At 42.1% G+C, this 16,181-nt stretch overlaps 7 protein-coding genes across 7 annotated transcripts; 3 read left to right on the top strand and 4 right to left on the bottom strand.

The window, feature by feature from the left end:
- Nucleotides 1-186: 186 nt before the first annotated feature.
- SAPINGB_P006117 (uncharacterized protein) lies at nucleotides 187-660 on the bottom strand (the record flags this gene model as incomplete). Its single annotated transcript, XM_032000831.1, has 1 exon — nucleotides 187-660. The coding sequence occupies one exon, from the start codon at nucleotides 658-660 to the stop codon at nucleotides 187-189; it is 474 nt and encodes a 157-aa protein (XP_031856722.1).
- Nucleotides 661-4,111: 3,451 nt separating this feature from the next.
- Nucleotides 4,112-5,149, top strand: SAPINGB_P006116 (uncharacterized protein; the record flags this gene model as incomplete). Its single annotated transcript, XM_032000830.1, has 1 exon — nucleotides 4,112-5,149. The coding sequence occupies one exon, from the start codon at nucleotides 4,112-4,114 to the stop codon at nucleotides 5,147-5,149; it is 1,038 nt and encodes a 345-aa protein (XP_031856721.1).
- A 203-nt stretch (nucleotides 5,150-5,352) lies between these two features.
- Nucleotides 5,353-9,918, bottom strand: SAPINGB_P006115 (uncharacterized protein; the record flags this gene model as incomplete). The annotated part of the gene is made up of 1 exon (XM_032000829.1): nucleotides 5,353-9,918. One exon carries the CDS (start codon nucleotides 9,916-9,918, stop codon nucleotides 5,353-5,355), a length of 4,566 nt encoding a protein of 1,521 aa, XP_031856720.1.
- A 203-nt stretch (nucleotides 9,919-10,121) lies between these two features.
- On the bottom strand, nucleotides 10,122-11,297 carry SAPINGB_P006114 (uncharacterized protein; the record flags this gene model as incomplete). The annotated part of the gene is made up of 1 exon (XM_032000828.1): nucleotides 10,122-11,297. One exon carries the CDS (start codon nucleotides 11,295-11,297, stop codon nucleotides 10,122-10,124), a length of 1,176 nt encoding a protein of 391 aa, XP_031856719.1.
- Nucleotides 11,298-11,444: 147 nt separating this feature from the next.
- Nucleotides 11,445-12,473, bottom strand: SAPINGB_P006113 (uncharacterized protein; the record flags this gene model as incomplete). The annotated part of the gene is made up of 1 exon (XM_032000827.1): nucleotides 11,445-12,473. The coding sequence occupies one exon, from the start codon at nucleotides 12,471-12,473 to the stop codon at nucleotides 11,445-11,447; it is 1,029 nt and encodes a 342-aa protein (XP_031856718.1).
- A 334-nt stretch (nucleotides 12,474-12,807) lies between these two features.
- Nucleotides 12,808-14,426, top strand: SAPINGB_P006112 (uncharacterized protein; the record flags this gene model as incomplete). Its single annotated transcript, XM_032000826.1, has 2 exons — nucleotides 12,808-12,826; nucleotides 12,883-14,426. 2 exons carry the CDS (start codon nucleotides 12,808-12,810, stop codon nucleotides 14,424-14,426), a joined length of 1,563 nt encoding a protein of 520 aa, XP_031856717.1.
- A 224-nt stretch (nucleotides 14,427-14,650) lies between these two features.
- Nucleotides 14,651-16,072, top strand: SAPINGB_P006111 (uncharacterized protein; the record flags this gene model as incomplete). The annotated part of the gene is made up of 1 exon (XM_032000825.1): nucleotides 14,651-16,072. The coding sequence occupies one exon, from the start codon at nucleotides 14,651-14,653 to the stop codon at nucleotides 16,070-16,072; it is 1,422 nt and encodes a 473-aa protein (XP_031856716.1).
- Nucleotides 16,073-16,181: the final 109 nt, after the last annotated feature.

Below are 16,181 nucleotides of genomic sequence, written 5' to 3'. Positions count from 1 at the left end.
AATTAACAAGACAAGACAAGAATCAATGGTATTTAGTAAAGTTCTGTACAAAAAGTGTGTGAATCAATAGTAGTAGTAGTAGTAGTAGTAGGAGTAATAATAACAAGCAAAAAAAACAAGCAGGTAATCAAGGATGAAAAAAAAGAGAAATAAAACAAGACTCCCAGAATCTAGTTATATCTTCTTCTAAGCTGAAGCAGCTGCAGACGAACTAGACACCTCAACTGCCTCTGTTGCTACCACTGCTGCTGCTGCTGCTGCTGTCGCTGCTTCTTCTTCTTCTTCTTGCTTCTGACGAAGTGCTTGTTCAGCAAGCTCTCTAACCTTGAGTCTATTTTTCATTCCTTCAAGTTCTCTAGCTTCCAGTTCTTCCTGTGTGGGTGCCACAATACTCATTTGTTGGGCTTCACGTTCTAATCGAGCTCTTTTCTCAGCACGAGCTGCTCTCATACGAGCAAGTTCAGCTTGAAGTTCTTCTGGAGTCTTGGGGATACGATGAAGAGTGCTTGGGTCAGGCCAGAAATTGGGCACATTGAATTTCTCATGGGTATCGTTACCGACCCAAATCATGGTACCAATAGGGAAAGTAACACAGATGGCAAACTTCATGATTTCAAGGTTAGTACCCTGCATGCGGAAGTTCTTGAAGAATCGTGACATTTTTGATTTTTTTTTTTTTTTTTTTTTGGAGTTAATTGGTTATGGTTGTGGTTGTGGTGGCTGTAAAGAAAATTTTAAATTAGTATAGTAAAGGCCTTAAAGGAGGGAGGGAGGGAGGGAAGAAGAAGAAGGGAGAGAATTCCATTCGGGGAACGTAAAAGCCGCATGGGGTTTGCTCTCCGTGACTGTCACGTGATTTAGCATTTTTTTTAAAAAAAAGATGATTTAAATTTATAAGAAATTTAAATATTTTTAAATAATATTTAACTGGGCATTTAGCGTAGTGGCTATCGCGTCTCCTTCGCATGGAGAAGGTCACCGGTTCAACTCCGGTAATGTCCATAATCATTACTTTTTGTTTTATATTTTTTTTATACTTTAAAAAATACTTTATTTTTACTTTTAATTTAAAATAAAAAGTCTTATTTCTATCATTTCTATAATATCTATATTAATATATTAGTCTATTGTATTTTTTTAAAAAATAAAAAAATAAAAAACATCTCAAATAAATAAAAAAAAGTCCTCCTCGTCTTTTTTTTTTTTTTTTTTTTTTTTCCTTCTTCTTCCTCACAAGGAATTTGCTCGCGTGACACCAATCGGCAATCAAGGTACCGTTCAAGTATATATATATATATATATATATATATATATAAACCAACAACCGGTTCCGAGGCCGTTCTTTATAAGAAAAAGTAAAAAAAAAATCTAAAAGATTTTTATTTTTTTTTTCCCTCTTCCGATCTTCTTCCTATGACCTTTTCTTGATTGATTGATTTCATTATTAGAATCCAAATTAAAATTATAAGATTCCTTTTAACCGTAAACTTTTTCCTTTTTTGATTTTTTTTTAAAAAAAAAAGTAAAAAGTATCGTTATTTTCGGTCATCGGACTTGTCTATTCGCCGATAATGCTTTTATATATAACATTTTAAAATCATCCATTGGTGACGACTATTAGCAAGTCCTTTTTGTTTTTTTTTTTTTTTTGTTTGTTTGTTTCTATAGCCGTTTGCCGTGCACCAACCTCCTTCAAAAATCTTTTTTAGCAACATCAGTAGTTGTAATGATAGTAGTAGTAAACACAACTGTTATTCCTTGTGTGTGTGTGTGTGTGTGTTTTTTTTCTTCCTTGTTTCTGTTGCACCCATTAACAAAACCTCCTTTTTAATAAGATATATATATCTCCATCACTGATTGACAAAAAAAAAAGGTATTATAGGTCTTCTCAAGAATCTGGTTAAACTATGATAACCTTTCTTCTGTTTTGACGTTGAATGTGTGGCCGATTGACTTGTTCTGTAACCAGTAAAGGTGTAAGAATAAGTTTGACCGAGAGAGGGATTGCAATAATGACAAATGAAAATGGATCCATTGTTATATATATATATATATATATATTGAAGAGACTGAGATGAAATAAAAAAAAAAAACTGGAGAAAAGGGGTAATCGTTAATAGATTAATAAAAAGTTATATCTTTTAAAGAGATGGCATATAATTATTATTGTGGTGTAGTAGTGGACCTAATTATTGATATTTGAAAATATCTTTTAGAAGAAAAAAATAAAAATAAAATAAAAAAATAAAAATAATAAAAAAACTAAAATATAAAATAAATTTTTAAATTTTTAAAAGAATTCCTCGACTATTTATTTAATTTTTTTTTTTTTAATTGTTACTTAAGTTGTTTCTTGGCTTATATATAAATTTGCCATTTTTTTTTTTTTTTTGAAATCGACTTTATCAAAGTACTTGTTGTTACTTGTTGTTTTTTTGTTGCTGCTGCTGCTGCTGCTGCGGCCGGCATTTCCCGTTCCTATGGTTAGACTGGGCTGTACAAAAAAAAAAACAATTCCATTTAGGCTCAACTCAAAAAAAAAAAAAATTTAAAAAATTTAAAGAATTTAAAGAAAAGATATCTTTGGATTTTTTTTTAAAATGGTTTGGAGTTACTAGAATTGTTTAAATAAATAAATAAATACTAAATTCTTTAAAAAGAGTCTTTTTGTTTATAAATTTGAAAAAATTAAAAAAAAAAATTAAAATCTTGTTTTTAAAAATTAAATTGATAATTATTATAATATTAAAAGATTTTATTTCAAATTCTAATAATTTCAATAAAAAAAAAAAAAAAAAAAACCTCATATATTTTCATGAGAACTAAATTAAAAAGCGATATTTTTTTTATTTTTTTTTTATAAATATAAATCAGTTAGTTATAATTAATCTATAATAATTAATTACCTTTCTTGATAAAAGTCAATCAAAGTGGCTGGTTAGAATAAAGAATAAAGAAAAATAAAAATGAAAAATATTTAATGAACGGCACTTTATTTTTATATTTATATATATATATATAATTAATATCAATTTATTAATCTGATATATTTTTGATATTTTTGATATTTTTGATATTTTTGATATTTTTGATATTTTTAATATATTTTTGATATTTTTGATATTTTTGATATTTTTGATAATTTAATATTAAAACTATTTGGATAATATAATAAATATAATATTTGTTTTTATCTTTAAGATATACAACCAAGTATTATTTTAAAAAGAAAGAAAATAAAAATTAAAAAAAAAAAATTAAAAATAAATAAAAAGACCCCTTTAAAATAATTATTATAATAATTATTAACTTTTTATAATTTCTTTATTTTAATTATATTCATGAAAATCATATTATTATTATTATTATTATTATTATTATTATTATTATTATTATTATTATTATTATTATCATCATCATCATCATCATCATCATAATTATCAATAAATTTCAATAAATTTCAAACATTTTTAAGGGGAATTCTCCGATAAAAATAAAAAAAAATTTTGATTAAAAAAAGGTGGCTGTGCTTTTTTATCACAGCAATTCTTGGAAGAAAAAAAAAAAAAAAAAAAAAAAAATTTCTTTTGATTTTTTTTTTTTTTTAATTTTTTTTTTAAGTGATAAAAAATTTCATATTCTAGGCATTTTAAAAAAATAAATTTATTTATTTAAAAAGGAAATTTTTTTTTATTTAAACAGATTTTTGTCTTTAAACAAAATTTTGTTCTTTTTTTTTTTAAAACAAAATGTCCTTTACAAATTGCTTTTGTGCCATTCGGTCTATAACTTAACACAGCCGTACGTGTATTACACTATCAGCCGTATATCATATAAATGTAACACAAATACAGCCTTACATATTACATAATATATTATACAATTTTTTTTTTTTTTTTTTTTTTTTATCTTTAAAAAAAAAATTTTTTTCATCATCATCAAACCCTTTTGCCCTTAAAAAAAAAAATTTCAATTTAGAAAAATCTTTTTTTTTTTTTTTTTTTTTTTGATCCATTTTTTAAAAAAAAATTTTTATTTTTTTTTTTAGATAAAAAATCCATATTAGAAACCAACCACCCCCCTTTCATTCTAAATAATCTCATCTTATACAATGTCCGACGATGTCATCTGGCAGGTCTTAAATGACCAGTTCTGCTCATTCAAACTTACAACTGAAAAAAAACAAAACTTTTGTCGTAACGAATACAACGTCTCCGGTTTATGCTCACGAGAAAGCTGTCCACTGGCAAATGCAAGATATGCAACAGTACGTAACGTCAAGGGTCGACTATATCTTTACATGAAAACTGCTGAACGTGCTCATTTGCCACGTAAATGGTGGGAACGTGTACGGTTGTCAACAAGATACTCTTCTGCACTTGCACAAGTTGACGAGCACCTAAGGTTTTGGCCTGAATTTTTGGTCCATAAATGCAAGCAAAGATTGACACGACTTACGCAAGTAGCTTTGGCAGAACGACGGTTAGCTTTAGCTAGAAGAAATGGTGAAGAAGAAACAAGACTTGTGCCTGTGGCACCTAAGGTTGTACGCAGAGAACGTGGAAGAGAACGGAAAGCTTTGGCAGCAGCAAAAATTGAAAAGGCAATTGAAAAGGAGTTGCTTGAAAGATTGAAAAGTGGAGCTTATGGCCAACAACCTTTAAATGTGGATGAAAAGATTTGGGCTAAAGTTCTAGGGAATATTAAGAAGGAAGAGCAAGTTGAAGATGAAGAAGAATATGAGGATGAAGAAGAAGAGGAAGAAGAAGAAGAAGAAGGTGCTGAGGTTGAGTTTGTTGAAGATGATGATGAAGATGATGAAGAAGAAATGGTTGATATGGAAGATCTTGAGAAATGGTTAGGCAATGAATCCGAATCTGAAGAAGTTTCTGATAGTGAATCTGAATCTGAATCCGAAGATGAATCTGATGATGATGATGATGATGATGAAGAAACAAAACCTCCTGCAAAGAAACGCAAAACTGTTCCAGAACCTAATAAGAAACCTTTGGCAAAGAAACAATCCAAACAACAACAATCAGCCAAAAAGAAACCTACCTCAGGATCTGCGCGTCGCTCAAAGAGTAAACATATTGAACTCGAGTATGAAGAAGAACGTGAATCTTCGCGGCCTCTTGTGTCTAATTAAAAGTAATAATTATAAAAATAACAATAATAATGCATTTATATATATATATATCGTCTTTTTTTTTTTTTTTTTTTTTTTTTTTTTTTTTTTTTTTTTTTTTTTTTTGGGAAGGGAGCCTATAAACAAATTTATATTAATCATTCTACTACTATCATTATTGTTAAATAAAAAAAAAATACATATATATATATATATCGTCATATTTAAAGCACATGATGACGCCCTCCTGCTCCCTCTACAATCTCCTCTACTGATGCTTTGGCTGCTCCACCCAACCCAGCAGTCAAAATGTGCGAGAGCCCAGCAACCGGTGCAGAAATAGTCCGTGTGACAGCCAAAATAACCTCCAAAATCATTGAAACCTGATGCAATAACCACAATAGTGCCAATACTTCCAATATAATCACAGTCGGATATAACATCGGTACCGTATCTGCCACATTATCAATCGGCCTTAAAATAACACTAAGTTGTGCAACCCGCCGAATCGCTGCAAATACCCCACGAAGTAAAGGACCACTAGCAGCAAGCGCTGGTGGTAACTGTCGATCCGTAACTACCTCACCACTGGCTTTTGTATCAACCCCAAACCCATACACTGACCCGTGCTTGGTCGACGCATGCTGCGTGCGACTCGACATGGCAGGCGTCGTGGCTGCTGTTACTACCCGCGGTACACCTCGAGGCGTGTTCCCAACTGTTCCTCCTATCTTATTGTTGTTTGTCTCTGGAGTTTTGCCTCCAAAAATCTGTTTAAGCTTAGAAAATGCAGGTGACCGGTGTGCTTTAAGAGCTGCAGCTTCTAACAACCCTTGAGACGGTGCCCCAGGTGTGCGTGGCTCAGGTCCATACGTTCCCCCAGGCCCACCAAATCCAGGTACCGGCGACCCGATCCGCGACCGGTCTACCATCTCCATATCTACATCACCTTGTCCTGTATACAACGTAGGTTCAATGTCTCGCAATGGCACATTGGCAATTGGAATCCTTACCTTAATCTGTGAACTTGCTGGGGTCCCTGGGAACGTAGATGTGGACCGTGCCGCTGCCGTGGCCGTTGCTGTGGCCGTGTGAGTTGATGGTTGCGATACACCTGTTGTGTGCGAGTGTCCAGACCGTGGTGATGATTCTAAAATCGAGCTGCGCACCAGCGATGAAGAAACTGATTCTGATCTTGAAGAGTATGACCCAGAAGACATGGACGATGAATATACCGATTGCGGACTCGCCATGGTGTGCCCATTAGCTGCCGTCTCAATTGCCCGTAAATCAGGGTTCGCCCGCATGTACCGCGCTGCAGACATCTCTGCAGCCTGTTTGGCCGTCAACACCTGGCTCGGCGGTAGCGTGGGTCTTAGTGTTGCCGTTATTCCACCCACAGTTTCCGTGGCCCATCCTTCAATAGCAGCACGCGTCGAGAGCCACGAATTGTAAAGCAACCGGCTTGTATCTTCTTCCGCTTGGACAGCCTCTCTTTTGGCCTCTGGATGACTACTACTCATGGGTTTCCCCTTCTTTGGCGATCTTTCTAGTGGTTCCTTGGGAGGCTTGGCCGGCGGAGCGTAAATAGGCGGTTCTGGCACGCGGTCTCCCTTGATCACAGGTACACCCACGGGGTCCGATAACATACCATTGCGGACACTCGAGTAAGGAACATCCACTACTAGCTCACCGCGCCGCGAGTACAGCGACATGGACTTTTCAGTAGGTGCCCGCGCGCGGCGCCGCGACGAAGATGACCCGGGCATCATTGGTGCGTACTCAAGAACTTCTGATTCTGCATTCGGGTGATGGCCCATATGGGAGTGTGACAAGGACGACGCGTCAGGGGCCACAACGCGTACACCTTTACGAGCATGCAAAGCTACCTTTTTAGGTTTGGCTGCAACCGGCATAGAAACCACTGCTTGAGGTGCTACTGTTGCTGCTGATGCTACTGCTGCTGCTGCTGGTAATGCTGTATATGACCCTACCACCGTGGTATTTTTTGCTATTGCTGCTGCTGATGCTGGGGTTGCTGGCTGATAGTGCTCCGGGCCTTTAATCTGCTGTACAGGCGTAGACACGACCGGCACAGAATGCTGCGACTTCTTCGAGTTTTTAATAAACTTATCTTCATCTGTATAGTCCATCAGCACAATAGGGATCTCCATATAGTTGCCGGTCCCATCAGGATACTGCGTTTTGAGAAATTGCGGCCGTACTGCAGAAAAATTGTATTGTGGGGGTTGTACATAGTGATTCGGGTTATTGGGATGTGGTCCGGCCATTGCCATTTGCTGAGGAGTCGGCTGAGGGACTCGCGAGTCCACCACACGGATATTACTAGGGGGTGGATGTGTCGACGTGGTGCCATTGACTAAAAGGTTGACCGGTGCTACAAGTACCTTGCCAAACGACGTGAGAGGTTTTTTGAACGGATACCCGTTATTGTGATTATGATTCGGAGCTGCTGCAGTCGCCGGGGCTGCTTCAGAAACACCTCCCTTGGTCGCAGTGGGCCCCGGAGTTGCAATCGCGTTTACTGCAGACTGGGTTGGTGGTAGGGGGGCTGCAGCTGCTTCGGCCTTGGGTTTTTTATGTTTGTTGGAGTTGATTTTATTGTATCGGTCTATGATAGCCTTGGCCGAAAAGTGTGAGGTCTCGTTGGCACTCATCTTACCGGAACTTCTCGAACTTGGAATGCTAGTATGTCCCGTCTCGGGTTCGTCTTGGTACTGTTTGCTTGTGTTCAGGTCACAGTCTGGCTGGTTTAAGTTGCCAGGTTTGGTGGTTGTGTTGGTGGGTGAAAACGCGATTGCTTGGGCCTCCAAATTCGTCACTACCTCGTCACGCGCGGCTGAACCGCTCAGGGGGGTCGTCGCAACAACCGCCTGATCAAAACTAGGCTGGACTACTTGCATGGAACCAATTGACTCGGAGATAGCTGACTCGGTTCCATTAGACTCAGTAGCAATCGACTCAGTCAAAAGAGACCCGGGTCTTACAGTGGAATTCTCATACTCAACTGCCCCGCCGTCAAACGACTCACCTTCAGGTAAAACGCTGTCCATACCGTCAACCTCCCGGTACATGCTAGCTGGGTAAAACGTTGATGACGCCGAAGAAACGTACCGCCGATGAACGCCCGTATGTGGAGAGTCCATGATGGACGATTCCGATTGGGGCCGCGTCCGAGACCTCGACCTGGACCTCGACCTGGACCTCGAATGTGAGCCAGATCTGGATCTTCTTGTTTTGGAACTAGACCGTGACCGGGACTTGTTCTTGGACTTTGGTCGTTCGCTGACCGCATATGCAGGATTGGGCAACGGAAGTGCCGTAAAGTCTTGGACCGAGGAATTGTCATCAGGCTGATCAAGCGCAACAAGACTCGCAAGAGTGGGCTGTTGGTATGTTTGTGTTGGAACCGTGACCTCATGTGCCGACGTGTGTGCTGTGTGCAAGCTGATAGAGCTCGAATTAGCCGAGGTTGAAGAGAACCAGCCTTTGGACGACGACGATGCTGATTGCACCGACCGCGGAGACTCGGAAACACCGGCCGACTGAACCGAACGAGGAGATTCCGACGCAGCCGCACTTGAAAAGCTCGCCAAATTGCTGCCGGAAGCTGCTGCTGCTGCTGCTGATGCTGCTGATGCTGTATGCTGATGGTAGTATTCCGAAGAGCTTAGCGAAGGCATGGACGACATGTTTGCAGGACCACTGCTCGGGTATCCACCAGCTGATGCGGCCGTTCCGTACCCTGAACTTAAACTAGACGCGCTGGCGTTATTACTATAAATTGCCGTTGAAGAGTCCAGTGAAGATGTTGACCCGGTTGGTTCTTGCGCGAAATATGGTGCCGAAACGTAAGTTTCCTGCTCCAGTCGTTCTTGCTCAAGTTGTTCTTGGACCTGTCGCTCCTGCTCCTGTCGCTCCTGCTCCATTCGTTCCTGAGCCAATCGCTGCTGCTCTGCACGCTCCCAGGCAGCTCTCTCGCGCTCCCATGCCTCTGCTTGGGCCCGTTGCAATTTTTCCATGGGGACACCCTGTGCAGTCACAGCCATGATATCGCCATTGGGCATTTCGCCCACTTTCCATCGCATTTTTTTCCTATCCTCCTCCTCCTGTTGTCTGATCTGATTCTGCTTCTGAATCACTCGAAGATTTTGATCGTATATCGAAAAGTACTTCTGAGGACCTTTGTTGTTCCCACCACTGCCTGCCAAAGCTGCCTCCTGAGGAAGCTTCAGCTCAACGTAATTACCATTGCCTCGCGCAGCCTCCGCCGCCCACTCTCGCTTCTGCTCAAACACCTGTGCCTCGTACTCCGCCTCACCGATTTTCTCATCAATCTGTCGTAGCAGCTTATCGTTGGCGCGCTGCTGCGCCAGCGGCCTCAGCCGGTTCCGGTTACGCGCTTGGTCCCGTAATTGTCGCGTATACCTTGCCGCGTCGCGTTCGTCTCCCAAGTCTGCCTTCACCAAAGAGTCGTGAACTACCGTCAAATCTGACGACGGCTGTAGCTCGCCATATGTCGTGTAAATTGTCCCAAGTACACCTGTTGGCCGGAAATCCCGAATATCGCTGGACCCACCAATACTGCTGACTCCACCCCGCGTATACGTAGTGTCCTGACCGGATGTATAAACCGAGCGTAGATCCGCACCATCTCCATAGTAAAGGCTATATGCGTCCTCTGAAGATAAGTTTGAAACCCCGGCCGCCATTGGAACAGCCTCCCGTTCGGGCTCGTTTTTTTTGAAAAGCCCCGAGAGTTTGGCCATTGTTGGTGTTTTTATTTATTTTTTTTTTTCCTTTCTTTGTTATTTGTTACTGGTGTTTGTGTACTTTACAGGAATTTAAAATCTCTGTTACACCGAGAAAATATAATAACAATAATAATAATAATAATAATAATAGACTTATACAGATCTTTTATTTATTTGTTTGGCACGTGATCCTGTTTGAGGCTGTCTCACTCTCCATTCTAAAACCACGCGTACCGACCGTCAAATACAACGGGCCCGGGTCCCAAGGTCGCGTAGCCATGTAGCGTTCGTACCATAGGCCATGATGTGTCGCGCAAAAGAACGCGTGCTCCACTTTCAGTCCACCCAACAGCTGCTGCCATCTCCTCAAGTGTCAAAAGTGGGTCTCCAGAAAGGTTCCGCGGAACGTCCTGTGCCCACAGCACCACAGACCCGAGGTTCCAAGCAAGTGCCTCGGAGAGAGCTGCTTTGATCAAAGTTTCAAAGTCTTTTAAAACAACTTCTTTTTGGTTATTTTCTTCTTCTTCTTCTAACTTTGTTTGGACGCGTAAAATAGCCAGCTTATCGCCAGCAAAATCTAAAGTCCAAAGCATAGATAACGCACCTGCCTTGGCACCAAACCGGCGCACGGGAATTTGCAAGTCTGGCCGCATTAGGGGAGCCAAATAATGCACTCTCGCATGGGTCATTACATGAACTTCATGCGACGGCACAATTGCCGCACGGACACATCCATCGCGCTGAGCAAGAGCTTGTACTTGCGCCTCAAAGTTGGCGCAGTCTCGTTCCGCAAATGCTTTCACGTCCTCTTCACCCAGCCACTCAACTTGAGGCGCTTCTACCATCTTGTCTACCGGTACTTGGAGCTGTTCTGAAGAGGTCAAAGCATATCCAAACATACTATAGTACGCGCCAATATCCGACCACAAAATGGAAAACGCCTGAGCAACTTGTTCATGGGCCACTGTAGAATCTGGGTCGATAATATCCTTAAAATGACTTCCAAACTCTCCTTCAAGACCTTTATCAAACTCATTCACAATGTACTCCAACATCCGCTTGGCATGACCGTGTCCGCGGTGCTCCTCAGGCGTAAAAACTGCACCAACAGTATGACTCAAAGTTGAGCGGACTTGTTGGCCTCCAACACTGTAGATAGCAGGCCGAGTTAGAATTTCACAAGTAGAAACTACTCTCCATCCAGATTCACAAAGTTCCTCAGCAACCCAGTAAGCCAGTCGACCTTTTGTACAGGGTTTCTGGCTTCCCAGAAGCTGCTCGCGTTTCAAGTATTGGTTCACAGTCAAACCTTTCCCCCATGCAGAATGGTTTGCCCTATGGCTTTCCCTGGCCGCATCACCCTCAATTTTACATACTCTAAAGTCCAAAGTCATTTGAATTGTTTACAAGAATAATAATAAAAAAGAATAAGAATAAGAAAATGCCATTACACGGGTTTAGTAAACCGTCCAGTTAAATAAGTTACCTAATTAGTACAAATAAAACAAAATTAAAATTAAAATAAAATAAAATAAAATAAACTACACCTTGGGCGCATCTTCCATCTTGGCTTTGCCAGATTTGATCCACTCTGGGTCGACGAGCTTATCGCGAGCCTCCCATAGTAGCTTATACGAGGTCTTGATGGTACCCTCCGAGACGCCTGCTCTATCAGCAATCTTGGAAGCAGTCTGAGGGTTGCCAAACAAGCCGGATGCGAAATAAATGGCTGCAGCCGCAATGGAAGTTGGTGAGCGGCCGGCCAGCGTGCCCTCTTCCTTTGTGCGGCGAGCAATGTGTTCTGCGGCGCGCGTGATTTGCGACGAAAGTCCCAAGTGCGAGCAAAAGCGACGCATAAGGTCTTCGGCAGTTGTTTGCAGAGGCTGGTACTCCTCCGAGGACATGTGGGACGGTTTGATGCCCAGTTCCAGTAGGAGTTTCTCCATGATTTTAAACGTGCGGCCAATCTCCTTCTTGGGCACTGAGGTTAGCGCGCACATTTCACGGAATGTACGAGCAACTCCCGAGTGTCTGCATGCAAGGAAAATGGCTGCCGCCATCAAGCTCTCTGTGGATTTACCCTTGAGCTTCTTGTCCTCGTACGATAGCTTGAATGCTTGCTTTGCAGCGTCCTGGACCATTTTAGGGAGCGAGTAAGCCTCGCACATTTGCGAGATGCGTGAAAAGGCATCCTGTAAGGCCGTATCTTTACGGTCGTGCGCTGAGCGGTTTTGTGTCCGGCTCAAGTCGCGACCTAAAGTTGATCCAGGAGCACCGGATGCAATTAATGTATCAAGCTGGTTATCATCAAGTAATGGGTTGCCGGCATCACCCACACGACTTGGGTCGTCGTTGCCCTGATCGTCATTGGAAAAGGTACGCCACTCTGACCGTGTGTCCACCACCCGGTCGCCCAACACGAGCCCGCAGTTGCCACATACCACGTCTCCCTCGCTGAACCGCTCCACAAGGTCCGGCGGAGAAATCTTGCACTCAGGGCACTGCAGAAGCAGGTTCAGGTCAGGATGAAAGTCCGGTGAAGGTCCGTTGGGTCTCGAAGCGACAGACATGGTTGAGGAGGGGGAGGGAAAAGAAGAAGAAGAGTTTAGATGGTGGTGACTGGGAATTTCTATGTGTGTGTGTGTTAATAAGCATAAAAAAAACAAAAAAAAAATAGAGTGCGGCAGAAGGTTGTAGAAAAATAATGTAATGATTAGTAATTTAAATGTCAGATTGAGATTTTTTATCAGCTTATGTAATTTTTTTAAAATTTTTTTTTTTTTTTTTTTTGTCTACACACAACAAGAAATTTTCAACTTTTTTCTAAAAAAAAAAAAAAAGAATTCCCATCATCATCATCACCAACAAACCACCCAAAACAGGATTTCCCCTTCATCATTCAAAATGGCCAGTAAAGTCAAAAGTAAGTCCTTTTATAACTATTAAAATCTTTTTTCCCTCTATCTAACTCTCTTCAAGAGTCCAAGAGTAAACGTGGAACGACCCGCCTGAGAGAAGGCATCAAGAAGAAGGTCGCTGCTCATAACCGTAAGCAACGCAAGCTCTCAAAGAAAGACCCCACCTGGAAGTCGCGACACCCTCGTGATCCCGGTATTCCTAGCTCTTTCCCATTCAAAGATAAGATCCTGGAAGATATTGAAGAGAGACGCCGTATAGACACAGAGCTCAAGGCACAGCGCCGTGAGGAACGCCGCCAGGCTCTCGTCAATGCTGGCGAAACTAACGCCGAGGCTATTGAGGCCCAGCTGGATCAGGAGGAAAAGCATGACAATTCAACTCGTCTGGCCGCGCTGCTTGAATCGGCACGTGCTGCTGCCGATGAATTCGATAGTGACGAAGATGATGATGATGATGAAGACGAAATGGATACCGAGGACGTGGAGGGAGTTATTGACATTGAAATTGAGGATAACGATTCCAAGGATAGTTCACGCAAGGCCTTCGATAAGATCTTCAAGGCTGTGGTGGACCGATCAGATGTTATTCTGTACGTTCTGGATTCCCGTGATCCTGAGGGTACTCGCTCACGCCAGGTCGAACAGGCCGTACTGGCTAAGCCCGACAAGAGACTGCTTTTTGTGCTCAACAAGATTGATTTGGTTCCATCCAATGTCCTCAAACAATGGCACTCAGCACTCAAGCAGAGCTTCCCTACCCTGCCACTGGCCGCAGACAAGGCCGCTTCTAATGCCGTCACATTTGTTCACAAGGGCCTGACGCAACAGTCTACTGCATCCGCGCTGCTTCAAGCTCTTAAGGCATATGCCGCCAAGTCCAACCTCAAGCGCTCCATCACCGTCGGTGTTGTTGGATACCCCAATGTTGGCAAGTCATCTGTCATCAATGCACTTCTTTCTCGTCATGGTGGTTCTAGACGTGCATGCCCTGTCGGTGCCCAAGCCGGCGTTACCACTACCATCCGCCAAGTCAAGATTGATAATAAACTCAGTGTATTGGACTCTCCTGGAATTGTGTTCCCTGCAGTGGAAACAGCCAAAAAGGGTACTGCTCCTGTGGATGAACAATCGCGACTGGTGCTGCTCAACGCGCTGCCTCCCAAGCAGATTGATGACCCCGTGCCTGCCGTGTCTCTGCTGCTGAAACGCATTTCCAAGAATGCCGAGCTTAGAGACCGTCTTATGGCTGTTTATAAGCTGACACCGCTTAATGATTCTTCATTCAACTCGCTTGTGACTGACTTCCTTGTACAGATTGCACGCAAGAAGGGCCGTCTGGGTAAGGGTGGTATCCCTGATCTCAAGGGCGCTGCACATGCCGTTATTGTGGACTGGCGCGACGGCCGCATTCCTGGTTGGACTCTGCCAGATGCCGATGCTCTGGAACCAAAGATCCCTGAAAACAAGTCTGATTTGGTTATTTCGGCCAGCGGACCCAAGGAAGAAAAGGTGATTGTGACAGAGTGGGCTCAAGAGTTTAGTCTGGATGGCCTGTGGGATGGGAACTTTGGAGGCGACGACAATGAAGATGTGGAAATGAACTAAAAATGAAAAAAAAAAAAAGAAAGAAAGAAACTAATTAGAATGTAAAAGATTAATTAAATGAAAAAAAATTGGATTTGAATGTTTTAAATTTAAATGACTTGAATTTGAATGACTTGAAGATATTTGTAGACCGAATCTGGTTATTAAAAAAAAATTTTTAAGCCTCTCTTAAATTTTTATTTTTATTTTTATTTTTTTATTTTTTTTTTTCAGGATCCACCACCATGGGCATTTTCGACCTCAACACCCATATCTCAAACCGCCTGCGACGCCCGCTGGATGACCGTAAGCTCGCAGAATCGCTGAAGCGGGCCGTAGCCAAGCTCGAAAGTACTCCTGGTGCGGATTCTTTGGCATTAGCCCGGGCATCTGCCAGTTTACGCGCGCTTCGCCGGCGAAGAAGACGCGTTTTGTCTGCGTCTTCATCAGGGACTCTTAAATCTTCATACGCAGAACCGCCGGTCCCATCACCGGAACACCGTAAGATTACGTGTCTGGCTGACCTAGACCCTCGAGACACCAAAATTCTGCGCCAATTCTCTGAAGCTCACGCAGGACACCGGGTGGTGTTGCGGCGACCAAACCTGCCAACAACAAAGATCCGCAAAAGACGGTTGTCGTCATCAACACAGTCACAGAACCAATCGGTTACAGGTATTGTTCCAAGACTTGAATGCATGCCTGCAGAAATCCTCGAACTCGTGTTTGTATACTCGCGGAACTTGGAACTGCCGCTGGTGTGTCGTGCCATCCATAACAAATTGGCTTCAGGACATCATCACCATCATCATCATCATCATAGACAACCTACTCCGTTTTCGGGTAAAGGCCTGCAGTTGCGCATGCTACGCTATGTGTCTGTGCCAGTGCACGAGTACGTTTTGGATGATACCGATAAAACGGTGTTTGAACATTTCCTGACACCCCATCATCATCATCATAAGAAAAGACCGTCGCCTAGAGCTCTTCGTGCGATAGATGAACAAGTTCTTTCACTAAGATTTGTCACGGCACAACTACTGGCTCGGGCTGGCATCCGGTTTGTTTTGCCGAGCTTGGACAGTGATAAAAGCATACGCGCAATCAGCATACCGCCGGATCTGGAAAATCTGGGCACGCGCGCAGTGGACTTGCCGCACCAAGTGCTCACACCAACACCAGGAGCAAAGCCTGCAGGCCTATTGAGTGACCGGCGGCTGCGGCTGGCTTTGTATCTTCTGCAATTTGCCAACTATACCATGTCACTACGTGACACGGAGCCCGGGAGTGGCAGCAAGCGAGAGGCAGTGTCTGGTCCCCTGTTGGTGTCGTGTATTCATACACGGGACGTTGGGGCTTTACACAGACTGCAAAACTTGACGTACACGCAAACAACCACAATAACAACGGGGGAAGAAGAGCAGGCCATAACAACAACTACAACCACTACCCAACAACTGCTCAACGTCAAGCCGGATGTGTTGCTGATGGCACTGCAGACTCACGACACGGGAATCATAAGGACAGTATTGGCCATGGCGCCGAGTGACACGAAAAATAGCGACCGAATATGGGCATATATTCTGCAGACCAAAAGCACGGCCATCAAGCAGCTGGTTTTTGAAGCTGGCGGACGGCCTTCTCTGCAGGCGCTTTCAAGAATGTAGTAGAGTATTATTATTATTATTATTATTATTATTATTATTATTATTATTATTATTATTATTATTATTATTATTATTATTATTATTATTATTATTATTATTATTATTATTA

This window comes from Magnusiomyces paraingens (assembly GCF_902498895.1).
Source record: "Magnusiomyces paraingens strain CBS 517.90 genome assembly, contig: contig5, whole genome shotgun sequence".
NCBI lineage: Eukaryota > Fungi > Ascomycota > Dipodascomycetes > Dipodascales > Dipodascaceae > Magnusiomyces > Magnusiomyces paraingens.
The sequence above is the reverse complement of the archived record's forward strand: the minus strand, read 5'-3'. Positions and strand labels throughout refer to the sequence as shown.